Source organism: Haematobia irritans, chromosome 2 (genome assembly GCF_050003625.1).
Source record: "Haematobia irritans isolate KBUSLIRL chromosome 2, ASM5000362v1, whole genome shotgun sequence".
NCBI classification, from domain to species: Eukaryota; Metazoa; Arthropoda; class Insecta; order Diptera; family Muscidae; genus Haematobia; species Haematobia irritans.
Genome location: NC_134398.1, coordinates 160,705,919 through 160,726,743, shown reverse-complemented (window position 1 = coordinate 160,726,743; position 20,825 = coordinate 160,705,919). Strand labels below are relative to the sequence as shown.

Below are 20,825 nucleotides of genomic sequence, written 5' to 3'. Positions count from 1 at the left end.
ATATATATACTATATTGTTCTTCTTATGCAAAATTTTAAGCAAATTAAGCTAAAACTCTGGCTTCTGGGGCCATATAAGACCATATCGGGCGATATATATATATATATATATATATATATATATATATATATATATATATATATATATATATATATATATATATAATATATATATATATATATATATATATATATATATATATATATATAATATATATATATATATATATATATATATATATATATATATATATATATATATAATATATATATATATATATATATATATATATATATATATATATATATATATATATATATATATATATATATATATATATATATATATATATATATATATATATATATATATATATATATATATATAATATATATATATATATATATATATATATATATATATATATATATATATAATATATATATATATATATATATATATATATATATATATATATATATATATATATATATATATATATATATATATATATATATATATATATATATATATATATATATATATATATATATATATATATATATATATATATATATATATATATATATATATATATATATATATATATATATATTATATATATATATATATATATATATATATATATATATATATATATATATATATATATATATATATATATATATATATATATATATATATATATATATATATATATATATATATATATATATATATATATATATATATATATATATATATATATATATATATATATATATATATATATATATATATATATATATATATATATATATATATATATATATATATATATATATATATATATATATATATATATATATATATATATATATATATATATATATATATATATATATATATATATGGGAGCTATATCTAAATCTGAACCGATTTCTTCCAAAATAGGGATCTATTCTGAGTCAAAACACATACTTGTGCCAAATTTGAAGTCGATTGGACTAAAACTAGACTTTGATTACAAAAATGTGTTCACGGACAGACGGACATCGCTATATCGACTCAAGAGCCCACCCTGAGCATTTTTGCCAAAGACACCATGTGTCTATCTCGTCTCCTTCTGGGTGTTGCAAACATATGCACTAACTTATAATACCCACAGTGTGGCGCAGGGTATAAAAATAATAAATTAAAATATATCTATTGATTCCATTTATTTTGATTTCCACCTTAGTGATTTTTCGGCTGATTTGTGCAAACAGCTGGTTACAGAAAATTTCAAAAAAGAACGTGGAATTGAGGACACCAAATTTTCACGTTAGTGGATTTAACGTGAATAGTGGAATTGAATTGGATATTCGAACATGGGTGTTAAAGTTAACCACATAGGTGGAAATGTGACGACATTCAAATGGCGTTGGAAACCTCATATTTCCTGAAGGAAATATACACAAAATAGACAATTTACATATTCTGAAGAATACTTTGGCCGAACCTGCCCAACAATTGGGTCTGGAAGATGGATTTGTGTTTGGCCAAGATAAACATCCCATGTATTCGTACCATATCCTTAAAGAATACTTGATATACAACCACGGTTGCCACTCGAGACCAAAATTTGGAAAAAACTACCAAACAAAAAAGTTTTATTTTTCAAAATTTCTATATAAATAGAAAATTTTGTCAAAATTTTATTTCAAGAGAAAATGTTATTTATATAGAAAATTTTGTCAAAATTTTATTTCAATTTAAAATTTTATTTCTATAGAAAATTTTGTCAAAATTTTATTTCTTTAAAAAATTTTACTTCTATAGAAAAATTTGTCAAATTTTGTTTCTAAAGAAAATTTTGTCGATAGTTTATTTCTATAGAACATTTTTTCAAAATTTTATTTCTATAGAAAATTTTGTCAAAATTTTATTTCTATAGAAAATTTATTTCTATAGAAAATCTTGTCAAAATTGTATTTCTATAGAAAATTTTGTCAAAATTGTATTTCTATAGAATATTTTGTCAAAATTTTATTTCTATAGAAAATTTTGTAAAATTTTATTTCTATAGAAAATGTTGCCTAAATTTTATTTCTATAAAAATTTTATTTCTATAGAAAATTTTGTAAAATTTTATTTCTATAGAAAATGTTGCCTAAATTTTATTTCTATAAAAATTTTTGTCGTAATTTTATTTCCATAGAAAATTTTGTTAAAATTTTATTTCATAGAAAATATTGTCAAAATTTTATTTCTATAGAAAATTTTGTCAAAATTTTATTTCTATAGAATATTTTGTCAAAATTTTATTTCTATAGAAAATTTTGTCAAAATTTTATTTCTATAGAAAATTTTGTAAAATTTTATTTCTATAGAAAATTTTGCCTAAATTTTATTTCTATAAAAATTTTTGTTGTAATTTTATTTCCATAGAAAACTTTGTTAAAATTTTATTTCCTTAGAAAATTTTGTTAAAATTGTATTTCCATAGAAAATTTTTTTCAAAATTTTATTTCTATAGAAAATTTTGTCAAAATTTTATTTCTATAGAAAATTTCGTCAAAATTTTATTTCTATAGAAAATTTTGTCAAAATTTTATTTCTATAGAAAATTTTGTCAAAATTTTATTTCTATAGAAAATTTTGCCTAAATCTTATTTCTATAGAAAATTTCGTCAAAATGTCATTTCTATAGAAAATTGCGTCAAAATGTTAGTTCTATAGAAAATTTTGTCAACATTTTATTTCTATAGAAAATTCATATTTTCCATATCGTTTTTATTGCACATTGATTGGTGTACAATTTTTTTGCTGACTGTATACCAAGTGAGCATGCTAACAAATTTCATGTAATCTGCCATTATTTTAGCCCATTTACTTACTTTGTTTCAAAAAATGCCTCAAAAAGAAATGTCCATTTTAATTGTATCTAGATAACTGCATAGCCAAAGTGTGTACGAAATGAAATAAAGAAAACGAATTTCTGACCATTATTTGCTGTTTTATGTTACGGTGCCGAGTTTCCTAGGTATACCACAGAAATGTTCGGACGATTACGCCTACACAACAGCTTCCAAAACGTTGTTCCGATAATAATTGGCATTTACATTGACACCTGGCTAGACGAAAAAGATTCGAGGGCAAAGATGACCATTTGCATCACTTGAAATGGAAAATTACTCTAGTTGACAAATTTTATCTCATAAGAATATATTATCTCTGCTCCGAAATTTCCATTTGTCCAAGTACAGATTTTTGCCGCCACTGACTATCTTTGGCCCATCGAAGCCACCGTCGATTATATGACTCATCTGGACTGAAGCGTACCCGCCAAATAATCAAAATTATATTCATTTCAATTTGAAAATGTTCTTATACATCATTCTCATTACACTTCCAAAAACTACTTTAACTCCTTTTCAACTGTAATTTTCTTTGTAAATAAGGGATTTCAAAACTATTTTTAGTAGATTTTGAGTCTAAAGGTTCAATTTTTTCCATCAAACCAATGTCGCCGATGTGTGTCAGTCGCCACCGACGAAAATAGTTCGGGATCATTCTCTGGCTGGAAGTTAGGAGGTTATAGTTCATTGAGTCGGCTATTGATTTATTTTCTTAGGGTTTTTGTGCAGAACAAAGAGCCATGAAATTGTCATCGTGTATTGTTTTTTATGGTTCCAATACAGAAGAAGATATGTGGGTAAGTACTTGCTACCATTAATCCATCGGTAGGTATATTTAAAAGGCTTGTATGTATGTTGTATTTATTGTGGGAGCATTATTTTTTTAACATTTTGTCGATGTTATTTTTGCTAAGTGTAGTGTGGGAAATACGGCCGACCGGGTCTTAGTATATCCGTAGGCAATCGATCAAGTGATGAAATTGATAAATGACTTATGTTCATGATTTTTGCCACTGCCGTCAGTATACAAAACAAGGAAGCCACCGTGTTGCAATGGTTAGCATGCCCGCCTTGCATACACAAAAAGTTTTTCAGCGGTCGATTATCCCACCTCAGTAATGCTGGTGAAATTTCTGAGTGTTTCAAAGCTTCTCTAAGTGGTTTCACTGCAATGTGGAACGCCGTTCGGGCTCAGCTATAAAAAGGAGGTCCCTTGTCATTGAGCTTAACATGGAATTGGTATATCGTATAGTAGGTTAGGTTAGGTGGCAGCCCGTTGTATCAGGCTCACTTAGACTATTCAGTCCATTGTGATACCACATTAGTGAACTTCTCTCTTATCACTTAGTGCTGCCCGATTCCATGTTAAGCTCAATGACAAGGGACCTCCTTTTGAAACCCTCAGAAATGTCACCAGCATTACTGAGGTGGGATAATCCACCGCTGAAAAACTTTTTGGTGTTCGGTCGAAGCAGGAATCGAACCCACGACCTTGTGTATGCAAGGCGGGCATGCTAACCATTGCACCACGGTGGCTTCCTTCCCGTATAGTAATATAACAGCTAAAAAAATTACGGTTTCAACAGTTTTTGTGTGCTGAAAAAGAGAAAGTAATCTCGTTTACTCGAACAAAAAACTTACTAATATGCTATTTCGACAGTAACTGAAACTTGATTGCTTATTAAAAGATTATACTCGGAACTTTGATTAAAAAAGTAACCAAAAACAAGCTGTTTTCGGCGCAGAAACCGAACATAGTACCCACCTTTAGTAATGAAAATCCTTTCAAAATTAAATTTCCAACAATTTACTTTTTATATATTTTTATTGTTTTTTTTTTTGTATTTTACATAATTTCTAAACTATTGTTTTTTCTGGTATTGTTTGTATAAGTGTGTAATGTATGTTGTATGTATATGTGTAATAATTATAAAGAAATTCATATGCTTTGATTATAATTATTAAAGAAAAAAGAAGACATGCTACGGAAGCAGAATTATGATAAAAAGCTAAACTAAAAATGTGGAATTTTTGAAATTTTAATTTTATTCTTGTTGTAGAACAAGCTTTATAAATGTTTACTAATTTTGAAAATTTTCTTTAAAAGAAACATCATGCTAAACAAACAAAAAAAATAAAACTAATTATATTCAGTTGGAAAAACTATAGATAGCAATAAACCCAACGTTGTTTTAACAGCTGAAAGAAGAGAGAATGTTATGAAAATAACTAAACTAACTTGAAACTTCACAAAAAAAACCTCAACATTTAAAATAAATTTTCGAATACAGGCAAAACAGAAAAATCACGACCCGGGTCTGTATACTATGTATGCATTTTTTTAGTTTATTGTAAAATATCTATGATAAAGCGAATGTATTTCTTTCTATATACTTTTCGTTTTTATGTTTTTCTCTTTTCTTAATTAACATACGCCGGAGAAAAACAAATGCAAAATAAAGAGAAAAAAATTAAATGAAAAATTACGTAGAACAAAATCCAATCATCAAATGATGCAATGTATTGATATAACAATTATATTGTATTTATTATTAAAAAAACAAGAAACCTCATGAAATGGTGTTGTTATTGTTTGTCTTGTTTTTGTTTTAGTATTTATGTTGGTATTGGCGTTGATATTGAATGTATTTTTTTGTTTGTTTATCATCAACGAGACATGAATATGTATGCCCAATAGATTTTGTTTACCATCTTCTGGAGCGTGTCGCCATGCGTGACAAACGAGCACGATTTTGTGAATAACTGCGACATGTAATTGAGGCCGCAGTGGATGCGTTATGTTTTAAACCTAGAGGCTAACTTAATAATTCCTTAATCTCCTTATGCATATGACATAAGAAATCCACATAGCTGGCTGAGCCATCAGTGCCACGATCTTCAATCAAGAAATGCCGGAATACGCTCTCCAATTTATCGTTTTGCCGAACACATGTTACCTGAAAAAAATGGGGAAGCGATTATTAATATGTATTTCATGGTTTAGTCGTTTAAACTCTGACATATTTTTCAGTAGAAAAAAAATTTTGTAAGCAAAATTTTTATTGCTAAAAGGAAATCATTCTTGGTTTCCTCAAACAGCGCTAGTTTTCTGTTATCTTTTATTCTATAGAAAATTAGTATTTTTATATAGAAATATATACCCAAATTTTTCCTTCAAATTTTAAATTAGATTAATTGATTGTTGAAGATATCCAATGAAAAAATTATTTGGCGCAATTAATTTAATGTTTGATGCAAAAAAAAAAACAATTTTTGGTGGTTTCGAGTTTAGCCGCTAAAATCGAAATCAAATCTGTAAAAGCCCCCAATTGTGACATTAGTGCCAGGTTTTCTAACAGAAACAATTAAAGCCCGTTTCCAAGCCAAGGGGAAATAGCCAATGTTCAAACAGTGGTTAAACAGTATCGTCAAAAAGATGAAAATTGTCTTGCCAGCTTTCCTTAAAGCTACATCAGGGATTCCATCCTCCCCGCAGGATTTCTTAGCAGGTCTTTGCCTAATTGTCCTCTCTATATAATCCGGTTCTATAAAGCCAGCATTCCTCCACGCAACTCTATCAGCCACTGAAATAGAATCAGCACGAAGATCTTGGCAGAATTGAACAGAAGGTGTGTCAAATGCAATATTACTTACTGCATTTTCCACAGCCTCCCGTATTGGTCTTTCAATGTCATTATTCAGACTAAATGAGCTTCTAATATGATCAGCCAAGATCTCAGCTTTTTCTACATCATTAGAAATGATATTACCCCTCGAGTCCACAAGGTCACCAATAGGCTCTCTACTAACTAAACCTGCAGCTCCTCTAACTTTAGCATATGTCTTACTATTTACCCTAATACCACCCAAGAATTTTCGTAGCCTCTCCCTCTCAAACATATGAATTGATCCTTCAATTATCCTATCCAGATTTCTGATATTAGCCCTCAATAGTGGCACATCCCTTTGGTCGCATCTACGTCTCAATACCCTACATAATCTCCTCCTTTCTTTTATAAATCTCAAAATTCTGGGTGGCAAATTTCCCAGAAAATTATCCCTCCCCTCAGATCTCGGTACAGTCATATCAATAGCCTCCCTAAACACATTGCTAAGTCCCTCAACACAATTATCAATCTCAGTCCTAGTAACATTTCTGTCAACCGGTAAAATTTCACCTTGTAGACCTACACGTAACCTCCTTTGAAATCTGTGCACATTCATTTTGTCAAAATTATAAAACGTCCGAGGCTCACATGTCGAGACATCCAAAGCAACGATTGAAAAAGTCTGGCGTTTTTGAAATTATAGCTTTTTAAACAAATTTAATTATAACTTGATGGGGAATGGTCCAAAGCAACGATTGAAAAAGTCTGGCGTTTTTTTTTTTCAAAAACTTTATAATACCAATTCGTTAATCTAATAATAAACTCGTATTTTTAGTTATGTTGTTTTTTGTACTCTACAGCTAAATAGGACCTGTAGAATCAGTTCTACGAAAACAGGATTTTTGATGTTAATTTCCTGTTATTGCGGAAGTATTCGCGTAATTGTCGCTCATTCGTAAGATTTAAAATGAAATTATATTCGCAGGTTGGCAACGCAAAACGGTGATGGGTATTATTTTGCTTATAGAGTCAGAGAGTATTAAGAAAACAAGAGGACAAAAACAACAAATGTCAACCATATAGATGTCGCACAATGCCTGCAGCTTTGCCGTCGAAGCGCTGTTTTGATAAATTGTTTATTAAGGCATCGGCAGTTATAATTTCAAATTGTCTGCCAAAAAAATTAATAGAATGAAAAGATTTATATAAAAGAACATTTGTTACTACAAAGTAGGTTCTAAATCCTATTTATCTTACGTTTCATAAGGCCGGCAGAGAACTGAACTGGGTGCCGCCGACGCAAACTGTATGATATTTGACAGAAGCGCCGACAAAAACTGCATGGCAATAGATAAATTTCCTCATGACTGCCACGTACTGTCGCAGTTTCGCTTGACAGTTTCGTCCTCTTGAGTTTTTATTCTCTCTGATAGAGTCGTTTTCGGTGTTGCCATACGTTTCATTACTTTTGTGATAGAATTAATCATGGCATTCAGAGTATTTGAAAATGAATAATTTTACAAAAAAATACAGATGTGGGCTTGACTGGTACAAATAAAATCTTAAGCGTATTGTCTACTATATCACTTTTGGTTTTGGACTTATTTCGCCGTAATGGCATGGAAAAAAGCCGTACAACATTGAATGCGAGAGCTCAAACACAAATAAATCTAGTTCAAGACAAATTTCCACATTTATGATCAAATGAGGTTTAATTTTCGACAAAAAACCGAAAAACTCACGAAGAGCCATAGCAGTATTAGACGTTACATTATCGTGGTGAAAAACGAGTTGTCCACTCATTATCTCGGCATCTTTTTTTACTAATAGTTCGAAATGACATTTGCCATACAAGGCATTGACAGCACGGTTACCACTCGAGCCAAACAAAAAATTACCAAAATTTGGAGAAAATTTTACCAAAACAAATTTATTTCTATAGAAAATTTTGTAAACATTTTATTTCTTATAAAATTTTATGAAAATTTCTATTGAAATTTTTGTCAAAATTTTATTTCTATAGAAAATTTTTACAAGATTTTATCTCTATAGATTTTATCTCTATCAGCGTTGCCACATCGAAATTTTATTTTGGACCATATTTTATCCAAAATCAGACCAAAATTCCCTTCAGCGGACCAGATTTCCAATTTCGAAGAAAAATGCCTTAAAAAACATTTTATTGTTGTACATAGTGCTTTTATTAAAAAAAAGTTAAGTAAACCAGAATGGACTGATATGATCTACCATAGCGGTCGACATGACTTTTCAACTTTTAAAGTCAATTACAAAAATTTGACATAAACTTTCGACTTAGAGGTAGTTAAAGACCACAACAGTCACGCATTTGGTTTATATTGGCATTGTCCCATGAAGATTCTCCCGATTATACTTCTTGAGAGAATATATAGATTTCCAAATTTTCAATCCTACCATTCCACTTATTGCGCACATTCGAGTTTAGGGGTTAAAATTGTTCAAAAAGATATAAAACCTTACCCAAGACCTAATACGCGAAATTTTTATTCGATTTTCTGTGATTTAAATGGTATCTAATCCCACTCTTGAAAAAAAGCATTTACGGTTCCAAAGGTATTGTCTTTTCACCAATGATTTTGGTATTTATTCTGAGCCATAGAAGCGGAAAATTGAAAACCTTTACGTCACAATTCACTTGTAAATTTAAGTTTTGCGTACTTGATTCTAGAAAACAAATTTTAATTTATTAATTATTCCAGCTTTTTTCATGACTCGACTAAAAGTGAAAATTATTTTATGTTTCAAATAAAAAACGTCTTTAAAATAAAGTGTTAAAAACATTTCCGAATTTTGGACAAAAAAACTTTATGTCAGAGAAATGAGTCTTCTATGCTAAGCAAAAATCGCATTCGTATTTTAAAGACATGAAATCTTTGGCCTCACGAGAATATTTTTTCAGTGCATAGATACTATTGAATATGTGATAAAAATTTTAAATACTCGTCTACAAAATATTCATAAATTTGACCAAATTTATGAAAATGGACCAAAATGGGCTCAATTTCGTTTGGTCCGACCATCGGACCAAATTTAAAAATTATAAATCTTTTGGAACAATTTTGGTCCGATCGGACCAATATGGCAACGCTGATCTCTAAATACAATTTTGATATAATATCTATAGAAAATTTTGTCGAAATATTGGATAATTTTAAATAAAAATACAACTCAAAAAAAAAAAAAAAACATCTGTTTTTATTCACATGACCTCAAGCCGAACTAAACAAATATAATTAAAATTATATTTCTATAGAAAATTTTGTAAAAATTTTACTTCTATAGAAAATGTTGTCCAAATTTTATTTCTATAGAAAATTTTGTCAAAATTTTATTTCTATAGAAAATTTTGTCAAAATTTTATTTCTATAGAAAATTTTGTCAAAATTTTATTTCTATAGAAAATTTTGTCAAAATTTTATTTCTTTAGAAAATTTTGTCAAAATTTTATTTCTATAGAAAATTTTGTCAAAATTTTATTTCTATAGAAAATTTTGTCAAAATTTTATTTCTATAGAAAATATTGTCAACATTTTTTTTCTATAGAAAATTTTGTCAAAATTTTATTTCTATAGAAAATTTTTTCGACCTTTTATTTCTATAGAATTTTTATATATTTCTCAGAATTTTATTTCTATAGATTTTTGTGTTTGTTTTTTTTTTGCAAAATCTTCCAAAACATCAAGAATTATACCAATATACCAAATTGTAAAAAAATCTACTATTTTTGGTAGAATTCTACCAACTGTGACAACCGTGATTAACAGTCATATCAGCGTAAAAAAAATACGGTTTCAGCGCGTCCACCTAATAAATTTCATAAACAAAATACTAACAGAAAAACATGCACTAAAAACTTACCCTCATATAACGCGTACGCTCTTTCATAATCTTCTCAATAATATTTGTTACTCTCTTGGCCAATGGAGTGTCGCCAGTGATTGCAAAACGTTCAGCATTAACTTGTTGTGTACACTGTACACCAAACAGAGGTTGTACGAATGATTGAGCCAACGATTGACCTAACCAAACAAAGAAGTGAACTCCATTTTCCAATATATATGCTCCATCACCAGACATCTTCTCATGCGTACAACGCATTGACATAGGCAACTCACTATCATCGGGCTCAACATTGTGTATGGGTATGAAACGTGGATACAAATACGATACCGATGTATTCAAGTCCATGGACAATACAAACTGTATTACATATGAACGATCATCAAGTGTCATATCCGAACCACCAGAAATTGCATCGTTCTTCAAAAGACACGAAACATAGAGCGGTAACAATTTCAAGCATTCGGGCAAAATAAGTTGTCCAGCCGAAGAGGGAGTGGTGCAGTGTTTTCGATAACATGCCAAAATTTGAGCCGAACGATGAATGAGATTATCCTTAACAGCTTTTGGTGTGAGTTCCATTAGTTTGAAGCAGGCTTGTTTGGCGAAGAACAACATGATGGCATCCAAATCACAACTCTTGAAAACTTCTGCAATTGTTGTTGTCGCTTTGAGGGCTAAATTTAGGACACGTAAACGTCTTTGACCACTGCACGATGTGTAGAGAAGGGCGATTTGTAGATATACATTTTCCTCGGGTGGTAGTTTATCGTCATGTTTGATTTCAATAGCAATTGATTTACTGCAATCTGCCGAAAAAAATTATAAAAACTTTTAGAAAATTTGTATTTTTAAAATTTGCATTAGTACTTACCCACGCTAGCTAATTCAACATCTGTTGTATTGGTCATAAAGAAGTGTCCATAGAAATCTGTGGCTCTCACTCCAGCCGAGGTGCGAACTCTCATAACGGCATCGAATGCAATTGGTCTGGATACATTCTTGATAATATCCTCAATTAAGCGTTTGCCATCAATGTCAGCCTAAAAAACAAAATTCATTAAATTTTCATTTTATTTCCCAAACTAGTAAAAGTCTCACCTGGAAATATGTGTACTTATAAACCTCTCCGCCTGTTAATCGTGACACTTGCCCTATTGTGGCAATGTCAATATAAGAGTTATTGAATAAGAATAAATCCACAGAACAACCATTTTGGACACAATCTTGACCCAATGTATTGTAAGTTTGACATTGGGGTATTAGAACAGTCTTCTCCTTCTCTGTGCCCAACAGCTTGCGGTCATCACGATTTTTCAATTTTCCTGGAGCTTCAGCAATGGGCAATGTAGAATTGAACACCAATAATTTGCCGGCACAATTTGATGCTTTCAAAGCTTCCAGACCAGCCTGTATTGCTGGGTAAAGTATTGTCTCAGTTTCCTTGGTATCTACAAACATTTTGGGTATTTGTTCCATTAAAGCATCGATAACAGCTTCCGATTCCTCTGGATTACAAAGGAAACCATCCAATAAAGGCATAAACATGTCCTAAAATTAAAAACAAGAAACGGAAATATTTGTTTTTAGAAATAAGACTGATTTCCACAGAACGGCTTATCGTTTATTTAAGATGACGAAAAGTCCTTATGAGTTCAATTTTGAATACTCTGTTTCGGATATGTCAATGAGTAAAGAATCGACTTTTGGAATCTCTTCAGGAACCTACCTGTACATCACCAACAACCATCATTTGTGGCTGAGCCAAGCTGCTCTTAATGTTATAGAAATGAACAGTACTATTGTAAGTAATAAAGCCAACACGCATTTTCGATTTATCTTGTCCTTGGTCAATTGGCAAATGTTTCAAAATATTTTTAATTTGTGAGCATAAGAGATGAACCAAACCAGACTTAATGGTATTGTATGATACATCGATTACAAAAATAAATGCTGGAATCTCAGGCGGAGTATTGTTCTGTAATAAAAAATGAAAATGGAGACATGAGTTTTTTATTTATTATAATCTTTCTTCAAACCTTACCCGACAATAGTCCTTAGTAGCTAAAAACTCATAGGTACCCAATACTAACTCGGGTCTTTCATACTTATCAACTCTCTGGCCAGTATGATCCAAATGTTGGAAGTATTCCGTTGGCACTAAAGAAATAAATTGTTTCATTAATTCATTGGAATAGTTGAAAATAAAATAATAATAATAAAATTACCTTCGGTTGTAACTTTGCACATCAAACATTGGAAACGTCTGCCAGCATCAACAAATTGCATATTGGGTGACATGTATGCCTTGCACCGATTGCAACGTATTGGTCCCAGAGCACCAAAGTCTACAATGGGTGGCTCATATTCACCTTCAGCAATACGAGCATAGGGCGAAACAATTATAGAGAAAGGAAGTGCAGTAGTCTTCAATACATCCGCGGTGGCGGGAACGCAATATAAAGAAGATCTAGAAACAAAATTAACATTAACAACCAAAATCATTAAATATTTTTAAGCAATACCTTAAAAATCTTGGTGAAGAGTTTCCTTGATCCTGCACCACATATTTGGTAGTCACCAATGGAGGTAATAAACCAGCTTGATTCGTAACAAATGCACCGCCAGCATTTCGTTGATTTTCAATCATAACTTGAATAGGATTTGGCATTTGATCGGGGTCGAGACGTCTTTGTTGCTGATATTGCTGCTGCTGCTGCTGTTGGCCATACATGGCACCAGGTTGCTAAAGAAAATATTCAAGAACACAATATTAAAAAATATCTACATTTTTTTAATTTTAGCTTACATTATAACCTGGTCTTCCACCCATAGGCTGTTGTCCAGGGTAGCCACCAGGCATTGGTGGTTGACCGGGCATAGGTGGTTGACCTGGCATTGGTCCTGCTTGAGGTTGCGATGGGTAGCCAGGCATGGTAGGCATACCGGGTTGTTGGCCTGGCATTGGCGGCATACCAAATTGTTGTCCTGGCATGGGAGGCTGACCCGGCATGGGAGGCATACCGGGCTGTTGTTGCTGTCCTAACATGGGGGGCATACCCGGTTGTTGTTGCTGACCCGGCATGGGAGGCATACCAGATTGATGTTGTTGCCCTGGCATTGGAGGCATTGCCGGTTGCTGCTGACCCGGCATGGGGGGCATACCCGATTGTAGTTGCTGTCCTGGCATTGGAGGCATACCCGATTGTGGTTGCTGACCAGGCATAGGTGGCATACCCGGTTGTTGTTGCTGTCCAGGCATGGGAGCCATACCTGGTTGTTGTTGCTGCCCTGGCATGGGAGGCATACCCGATTGTAGTTGCTGTCCTGGCATTGGAGGCATACCCGTTTGCTGCTGTCCAGGCATTGGAGGCATACCCTGTTGTTGTCCCGGCATTGGGGGTTGCCCAGGTCTTGGTGGTAATTGTGATTGTGATGATGGCACACCGGGGAAACCTTGATTCTGCTGCTGCTGACCCGGCATGGTTGGCATCATAGGCGATGTTGGCTAAAATTATGAAATACAAATTTTTAAATGAGTACAAAAAGCACTAAAACCCTATGTTTACCATTGTTTTTTGCTGTGGAGGTGGCATATGTGGCATACCAGGTAAACTGGCGCTATTTACACTCATTTGATTTGATGCGCCGGGTATGTTCTGAGCTGGTGGTAAATTTTGACCAACCATTGGTGGTCCAGTCATTGAAGATGGTTGCTGTTGATTTTGGGATGGAGGGCCGCCTTGGATTCCAGGTGTACCTGCAGTTGGTGGTCTGCTGGGGTGACCATTTGGAAAAGGCGAAAAATTATTATTATTTGACACTGATTGTGGTGGTCCCGATGTTGGTGGTAGTGGAGGACCATTTGTTAATTGAGGCTGAGCCGATGAAGAACCCAGATGTCCACCCATTGTTGGCGGCATATTTGCATTGTTAAATGTTGGAGGACCAGGTGTTTGTTTCATTGGATTCATGCTCATGTTTGCCATGGATTGTGTCAACTAAAAAAAAAAATAAATAAGGATAGAAAACAATTATTGAAATTTAATGAAAAAAATATTTTTACATTAATGTTTCTTTCCCTTGCAATATTCGCATAAATATTAACCTACATAGCTTTCCTAACCTAATTTGTCTTAGGCTTGGCTAGATAATTTGGTTGTATGTTGTTTCCGGATTCTATAGTTGACTCAATGAGATTGGGCTTTTCATAGTCACGTCTGAGGCACATACCTTACAATATCCATAATATAAATTCTTTCGTATTGACCAAATGAAAGATGGTAAAATCTAATTTTTAATTAATTGTTGGGTATTAGTGTCGTACATCGAAAATTATTTGATTCAGAATTGTCGAGAGCTGAAATAACAGTTTTTTTTTTTAAAGTCGAGTTTTTACGGTTTAAAAAGCAGGATTTTTTAAATCCCGGCGGACGGTAGTTTTGGAAACAAGGAACCGGATTGTCCGGTTTAACTTGTTTTATAAAAAATTGCGTAAATTGCGAGAAAATCTAATTTTTAACATTCAAAGAAACATATAATTCTATAATTTATGAAAATATGAACACATATTTTAAATTCATATGTACTTCACATCTATTTGGAATTGTTTATATCCAAGTCTAATATCCCACATTTGGAATTAAATTAAAATTTATATTGAAAGCAAAACACCGAATACCGGTTTTTGAGATCTTGAAAACGCCGTTTCTTCCGGTCCATCAAAGTGATATTTTCAACAAAATCGACAATCAGGGGACGACTTTTGACCACTGCTTGCCATACAAATACAAATAATTAACTCCCCTCCAATTCTCATGAATAGAATAAAGATATATTCCAAAACAAAAAAAAAAAAAACAAATTCTTATGCGACCGATTGACATTTAAACCCCCTTATCAAATGTAATAAGTAAATTTTCCATAATGTCTAGCCACATTCCTTCACATACGTCGCATGGAGTAAACAAGCGCAACTAAAGGTATAAAGTGAGTTTTCTTGATTCATTATTAGTCTGGGAGAAAGAAGGATTTGTAACCAGTCGAATAGTTTCCTTTTTATAATTTTTCTTTGGGGCACAATAAAACAAAAAGATTTTGTATTTTTATGAAATAAAATCGGAAGATATGTACACAACAACTCAAATATTAACCAACGGGATGCGATTTTCAAAACTAAAAACATCTGTTAGGTACTTAAAAAGTAAAATCGAGAGATCTATCCACGGAGCCGCAATAAAAAATGCAGAATTCTACGGACAATCTCAGTCATAGATAAAAAACAAACAAAATGAATCAGACAAATCTTTGAATGTAGGCATTGATATGGTCCTATTTTCAAGAAGGAACATTATATTAAAAATTGCAATCAAATCGATCTAAATATGGTCTTCAAGATCCTGAAGAAGACAAATCTCACATTTGGGAAAGGAACATATTATTTTTTACCTTATCCTTATTGTAGATATTTTGTGCAACCCAGTTTGTTTCATAAATGTTAAAAAAAGAACGTGGAATTAAGGACACCAAATTTTCACGTTCGTGGATTCACGTTGGAAGTGGAATTGAAGGGGATATTCGAACATGGGTGATAGCTACTACTAATTAACAACTAATATTGTTATTTAATAACATTAAAAAAACTACTTTTTTATTTTTATTGAATTCATTATGTTCAAAAATAAATGTGCCTCAGCTTTCTCAAGGCATTTTTGAGGCAATCTGGCAAACTATTTACAAAACGCCGTTAAAATGTAAAACAAATAAAGTATGTGATATTATTTAATAATTAAATATTTCCATAACTATTTACATTCATGCAAGAAGCAATTCAGTATTTTGTAATTAATGCTCTTTTAGTCTTTTATGTGTATGTGATATTACTTAATTAATAATTAAATATTTCCATAAATATTTACATTCATGCAAGAAGCAATTCAATATTTTGTAATAAATGCTCTTTTAGTCTTTTCTTAAAAATTGAAATTGTCTGAGAGTTTTTGACGAACGTAGGCAATTTATTGTACTCCTTCAGTTTGAATTATCATTATCATTAATGAATTGATGATATTGGAAATTAAGGAATGTACATTTAGGTAAAATGTCCTGCTGTTATTTTTTAAGGCAAACCAATATTCAAATGTTTTTTTTTTTTTAAATATTGACATCTTTTCCATAGGAAAATAAAATATTTTTTTCTTTTTCAAATTATGAACAGTTTTCTTTTATGCAATACAGTTCTAGCTTATCTTCCACAAATATCACATAATAAAAAATTTCAATAATTCAAATCAAAACACGGAACATAAATTAATGACCTACATTTTAATTTCCGTTCTTATCACACTACACTCGTACTAAGTTGTTCTTGTAAAAAAAAAAACATGGATCATATGCATCTAAAATTGTCATCTACCAATAGATGTCAATTATGAATAGTCATTTTCTCCCAATGCTCCAAAACATGAGCATTGCATTCTTAAGAAAAACGGAAATGAGAGAGTAATGAATGAAAAAATATGGGGTTTCAGTGTGACAATCTTCTCATGTACACAGCACCATATAAAATTAAGGGAAAACCAACGCTAAGGGGTATAACAAACCTGCTGCTGTTGATAATTGCCATTCATAACGTTGGATTGTTGTGGAGGAGCTGATGTTGGCGGCATTGGTCCGGACATAGCAGCTCCAGGATACTGTTGTTGCTGCGATGATCCTCCAGGTGGAGGAGGCATCATTTGTGGTGGTGGTGCCTGCATTGTAGGCGGTGGACAATATGCATTTGGATTCATCATATTTCTGCTATATGTTGGTGCTATTCTTTAGTTTTCACAAATTCAACATATACACTAGTTTAACAATTTTTTTGCTCGAAAAGAATGGCCACAGAAACTTATATTTTTTCCTATGGACAATTAACATTCACCAACGACAAAGTGGACAAATTGGTTTTTGCACTTTTACCCGTCCCCGTTTGTCAGTCGGTATTCTTCGTATTAACACGTAAACACTACAGATATATGACCACACTCCACTTTTTATCTCGTTGAATATTTCATGTAATTTTAAAGGGCCAAACTTATAAACTTGTATCTTAATTTCCACATAAATGACTGTAGATTTTTATGTGGAGAATTTCTCAAGGAATATCACAATTCTTCCTCCTGTATTGTAATATAAAACTTTAACACTTCCACGTCAGAGCAGCCCAAGATTTCAGTTTTGCATACAAAATCTCAAAAAAGTTTCCTTATTCTTCCATTTCTTGTCTTCACTCTTTTGACAGTTTGCCACGTACGTTTTAATGGCGTATGTTCAGTGAATAATTGCATGAGTAAGCCACTAAACACAATCAGGGATGTTGTCGAATGGCGAACATTCATGCACAGTATAGTCGTGATAACGCTTATATGAGATTTAAATCACTGTTTTCATACAAAAGTATCGAGGAAGTGAGACACGTAGTGATACTTCTACAGAAACTATGATATTTTTCTCCAAAAATAGCTACTAAGTTCAAGTTGAGCAGCTAAAATAAAAAAATCTGCAAAAACAGAATCAGATTATTTATTTTTGTTGCAAATTTTCTAATAACATGTTGGAGAATGATCCAATCGAAAATGTTTATTTTCTCTAAAATAAATTATTAAAGAAAATCATTTTTTGATTTTCTTCAAATAATGGTGGTTTCCAGTGGTTTATTATGGATGTTTCTTTTTTCATGACCAATTGGCCTTGCTTTATTTTCGAAACGAATACGTGATAACGATTTCTACTTCTAGTTGGAAAGTGAGTATGTTTGAATATAACAGCATATACGGCGTTCTCATCAAGCAGGTTATGGGGTTTGAAATGTTTTCCCTTTATAACACTTTCAAAACGATTCGTTTTCCCCTAATTTGGAATATGCCCTGACTGACATACTGTTTTCAAAATATATGTCAAATTATTGAAATAAATTTCATAGAAAAAAACGAATAAACAAATGCTTTGAAGAACATAGGGATGTGAACATAACTTAGAAAATTTTTCCCTTTGCGATCGCGGTATTTACCCTGCCAACATTTTTTGAATTTGGGGGCGCTTCTGAGAATCCCCAGTACGTCGAAAACAATCATATACGATATCAAAAACTCGTCGGAAAAGCGCCGTCACTATTGAGAAGTTGTACCACGCCAAGTTACTACAAAAAGGTTTCGCATTAGTGCAATTATTAGGTGCCTTTATAGATCAATTTAGAACGACGCCAATAAGAGACCCTCCAAACAATCAGAAAAAGCACATTTTAAGATAGTGGTAAAAGAATCATTGTGGTCGAGTAAAACACGTTTGTTTAGATATTTATTAATTTGATTAATCATTTACAAATTCTTAAAAATATAACATTTATACCACTATCACATCACATTTAACATAATTTTTTGCATTAATGATGATGTAGAGTTACATGTTGCAGCGTCTATCAGCCAGTGTTTTTATTCGATGGAGGCAGCGTGTCTGTAAAATATTTGAAAAACAATCACTTTATTCCATTTGGAAAATCAAAAATTGTTCACCAATATACCTTTCACAATTTTAAGCGTAAAATCTATGTTTTCAGAACTTTATTTTCGTTTTTATTTAAATAAAATATAACAAGCTGGTTGCGCTTGGCGTTTCACAAAAAATAAAATGGCTTTTGTAAAAGTAGTGATGGCAAAATACATGTATGAAGTACATTTTGTACTTTATGATATGCTGCCCCCCATCACAGTAGGATGGTTGTAGTGACATTTACGAGTCTGTGGTAGCGATGAAGATGAAATGGAACTTTGAAATGCTGGCAGGGTATTTGAGCAAACGGTGCGTATATTTGAATTTAGAGTAAATGGGAATTTCGTCCTTCCATGGCAACCGTCAAACTAAAATATCTCAACTCGGTGTGAACGGTGAAATGTTTTGGAAAAACAAATGAGGAAAAAGAGTCAATAGAGTTGATTTGGATTTTGAAAATGCTTACTACCTCATACATTTTAAATAATTTTCCACTGAACATACTTGTTGTAAATGCAACGACAATCGAATAAGCACCAAAAGTCTGTGAATTCAACATGTTTTCAAGCAAACGTAATACAATTTTCCTATTTGTAACAATCTATAATAACGGAATTTTCGGTACCAATAGTACCAATTTTTACCATTTTTGACGGTAAAGTTCGGTATGCCCCTCTTATGAATTTCCGCTACCAAATAAGAAATACTAGAATTCCATGAGGCTTTGTAATCGGTTTATATTTTTTCCCATAAGAAATACATGACGAAACTGTATTATTAGCATGCCACAAGAATTTATATTTAGTTATCTTGCAAAATTCCAGTTGTATGCCAATAACAAAGTTTTGCTATGTTTTCCTTGTGGGAGCAAAATGTAAACAATTGATAACAATTTTCGGTAGCAAAAATACAAATGCATTACTTATCGTTTGCAAAAAATTCGTTACCACACCACATCGGGCTTTAAGCTCAGTACACAGTCCGACTGGAAATTCTCTACTTTGATAAATCTATTTACAAGTATAGGGCCGGTATACACCGTCCATATTTGCTAACGAAAATTCCGTGAGGCGTTGTTATCGATTGTTTAGATTTTGCTTCCATAAGGAACTGTGTCATTGGCACGCAATCGAAATTTCCGCTAGAGGTTCATACCGTGCCATAGGTATGCACCTCAAACGAAATTTTCGCTATCCAAAAGAAGTACATTGGTATTAATGCTACCATGAATTCCACGAGGCGTTGTTATCGATTGGTTACATGCGAACAGTGAATGAAGCCGCCGTCCATTTTAGCAACCGCTGCCACCATCGAATATATTGACTCCTCTCGATTCAAATTAATCACATTTTTTATTTAAATCAGGAAAAATTGTATATAACTGTTGTATTTTCTGTCAAAATTTTGAAATTTTGATTCCACCTACAATCATTCAATATAGTTGCTATAATAACACCGCGAAAAATTAGAATGAAATTTAAATTTGATTGTAAGATTGGTTGTACATCTTATCTCATTACAGAGAATGAAGCGGCCGAGTCGCGCCGACGATTTTAGCCGCCGACGACCATTTTTTGCTAGTCGACGCCGCCGCCGAATATGTCGACTCATCCCCACTTAAATTTAGCCGCCAAATAATCAATATTATTGACTTAAATTAGACAAAATATTTATAATTGTTGTATTTTTTGCTAACATTTTGAATCCTCCACCCACAATCAAGTTGCTATAATAATTTTGCAAAACATTAGCTCAGAAAATTTGAATGGAATGTTTGAATGGCTGTACAACTAATCTCATAGCAATTCGGGTAACGTCAAATTGATTTTATAATTACCCGCCGCTAAAAAGACACATTTATAAATGTCAGCCACCACCGAGAAAAATGGGTCGGCTTCATTCTCT

The 20,825-nt window shown here is 32.0% G+C and overlaps 1 protein-coding gene and 1 long non-coding RNA gene across 2 annotated transcripts; both read right to left on the bottom strand.

The window, feature by feature from the left end:
* Nucleotides 1–5,422: 5,422 nt before the first annotated feature.
* Sec24CD (COPII coat complex component secretory 24CD) lies at nt 5,423–17,646 on the bottom strand. The gene is made up of 11 exons (XM_075296743.1): nt 16,991–17,646; nt 13,958–14,389; nt 13,198–13,896; nt 12,914–13,134; nt 12,617–12,858; nt 12,433–12,548; nt 12,118–12,366; nt 11,490–11,939; nt 11,263–11,431; nt 10,407–11,197; nt 5,423–5,858 (listed from the first exon to the last, which is right to left on the bottom strand). The coding sequence occupies exons 1-11, from the start codon at nt 17,180–17,182 to the stop codon at nt 5,718–5,720; spliced, it is 3,702 nt and encodes a 1,233-aa protein (XP_075152858.1). The 5' UTR covers nt 17,183–17,646; the 3' UTR covers nt 5,423–5,717.
* A 1,049-nt stretch (nt 17,647–18,695) lies between these two features.
* On the bottom strand, nt 18,696–19,093 carry LOC142224298 (uncharacterized). Its single transcript, XR_012719112.1, has 2 exons — nt 18,952–19,093; nt 18,696–18,884 (listed from the first exon to the last, which is right to left on the bottom strand). It is a non-coding gene; the product is annotated as an uncharacterized LOC142224298 (long non-coding RNA).
* Nucleotides 19,094–20,825: the final 1,732 nt, after the last annotated feature.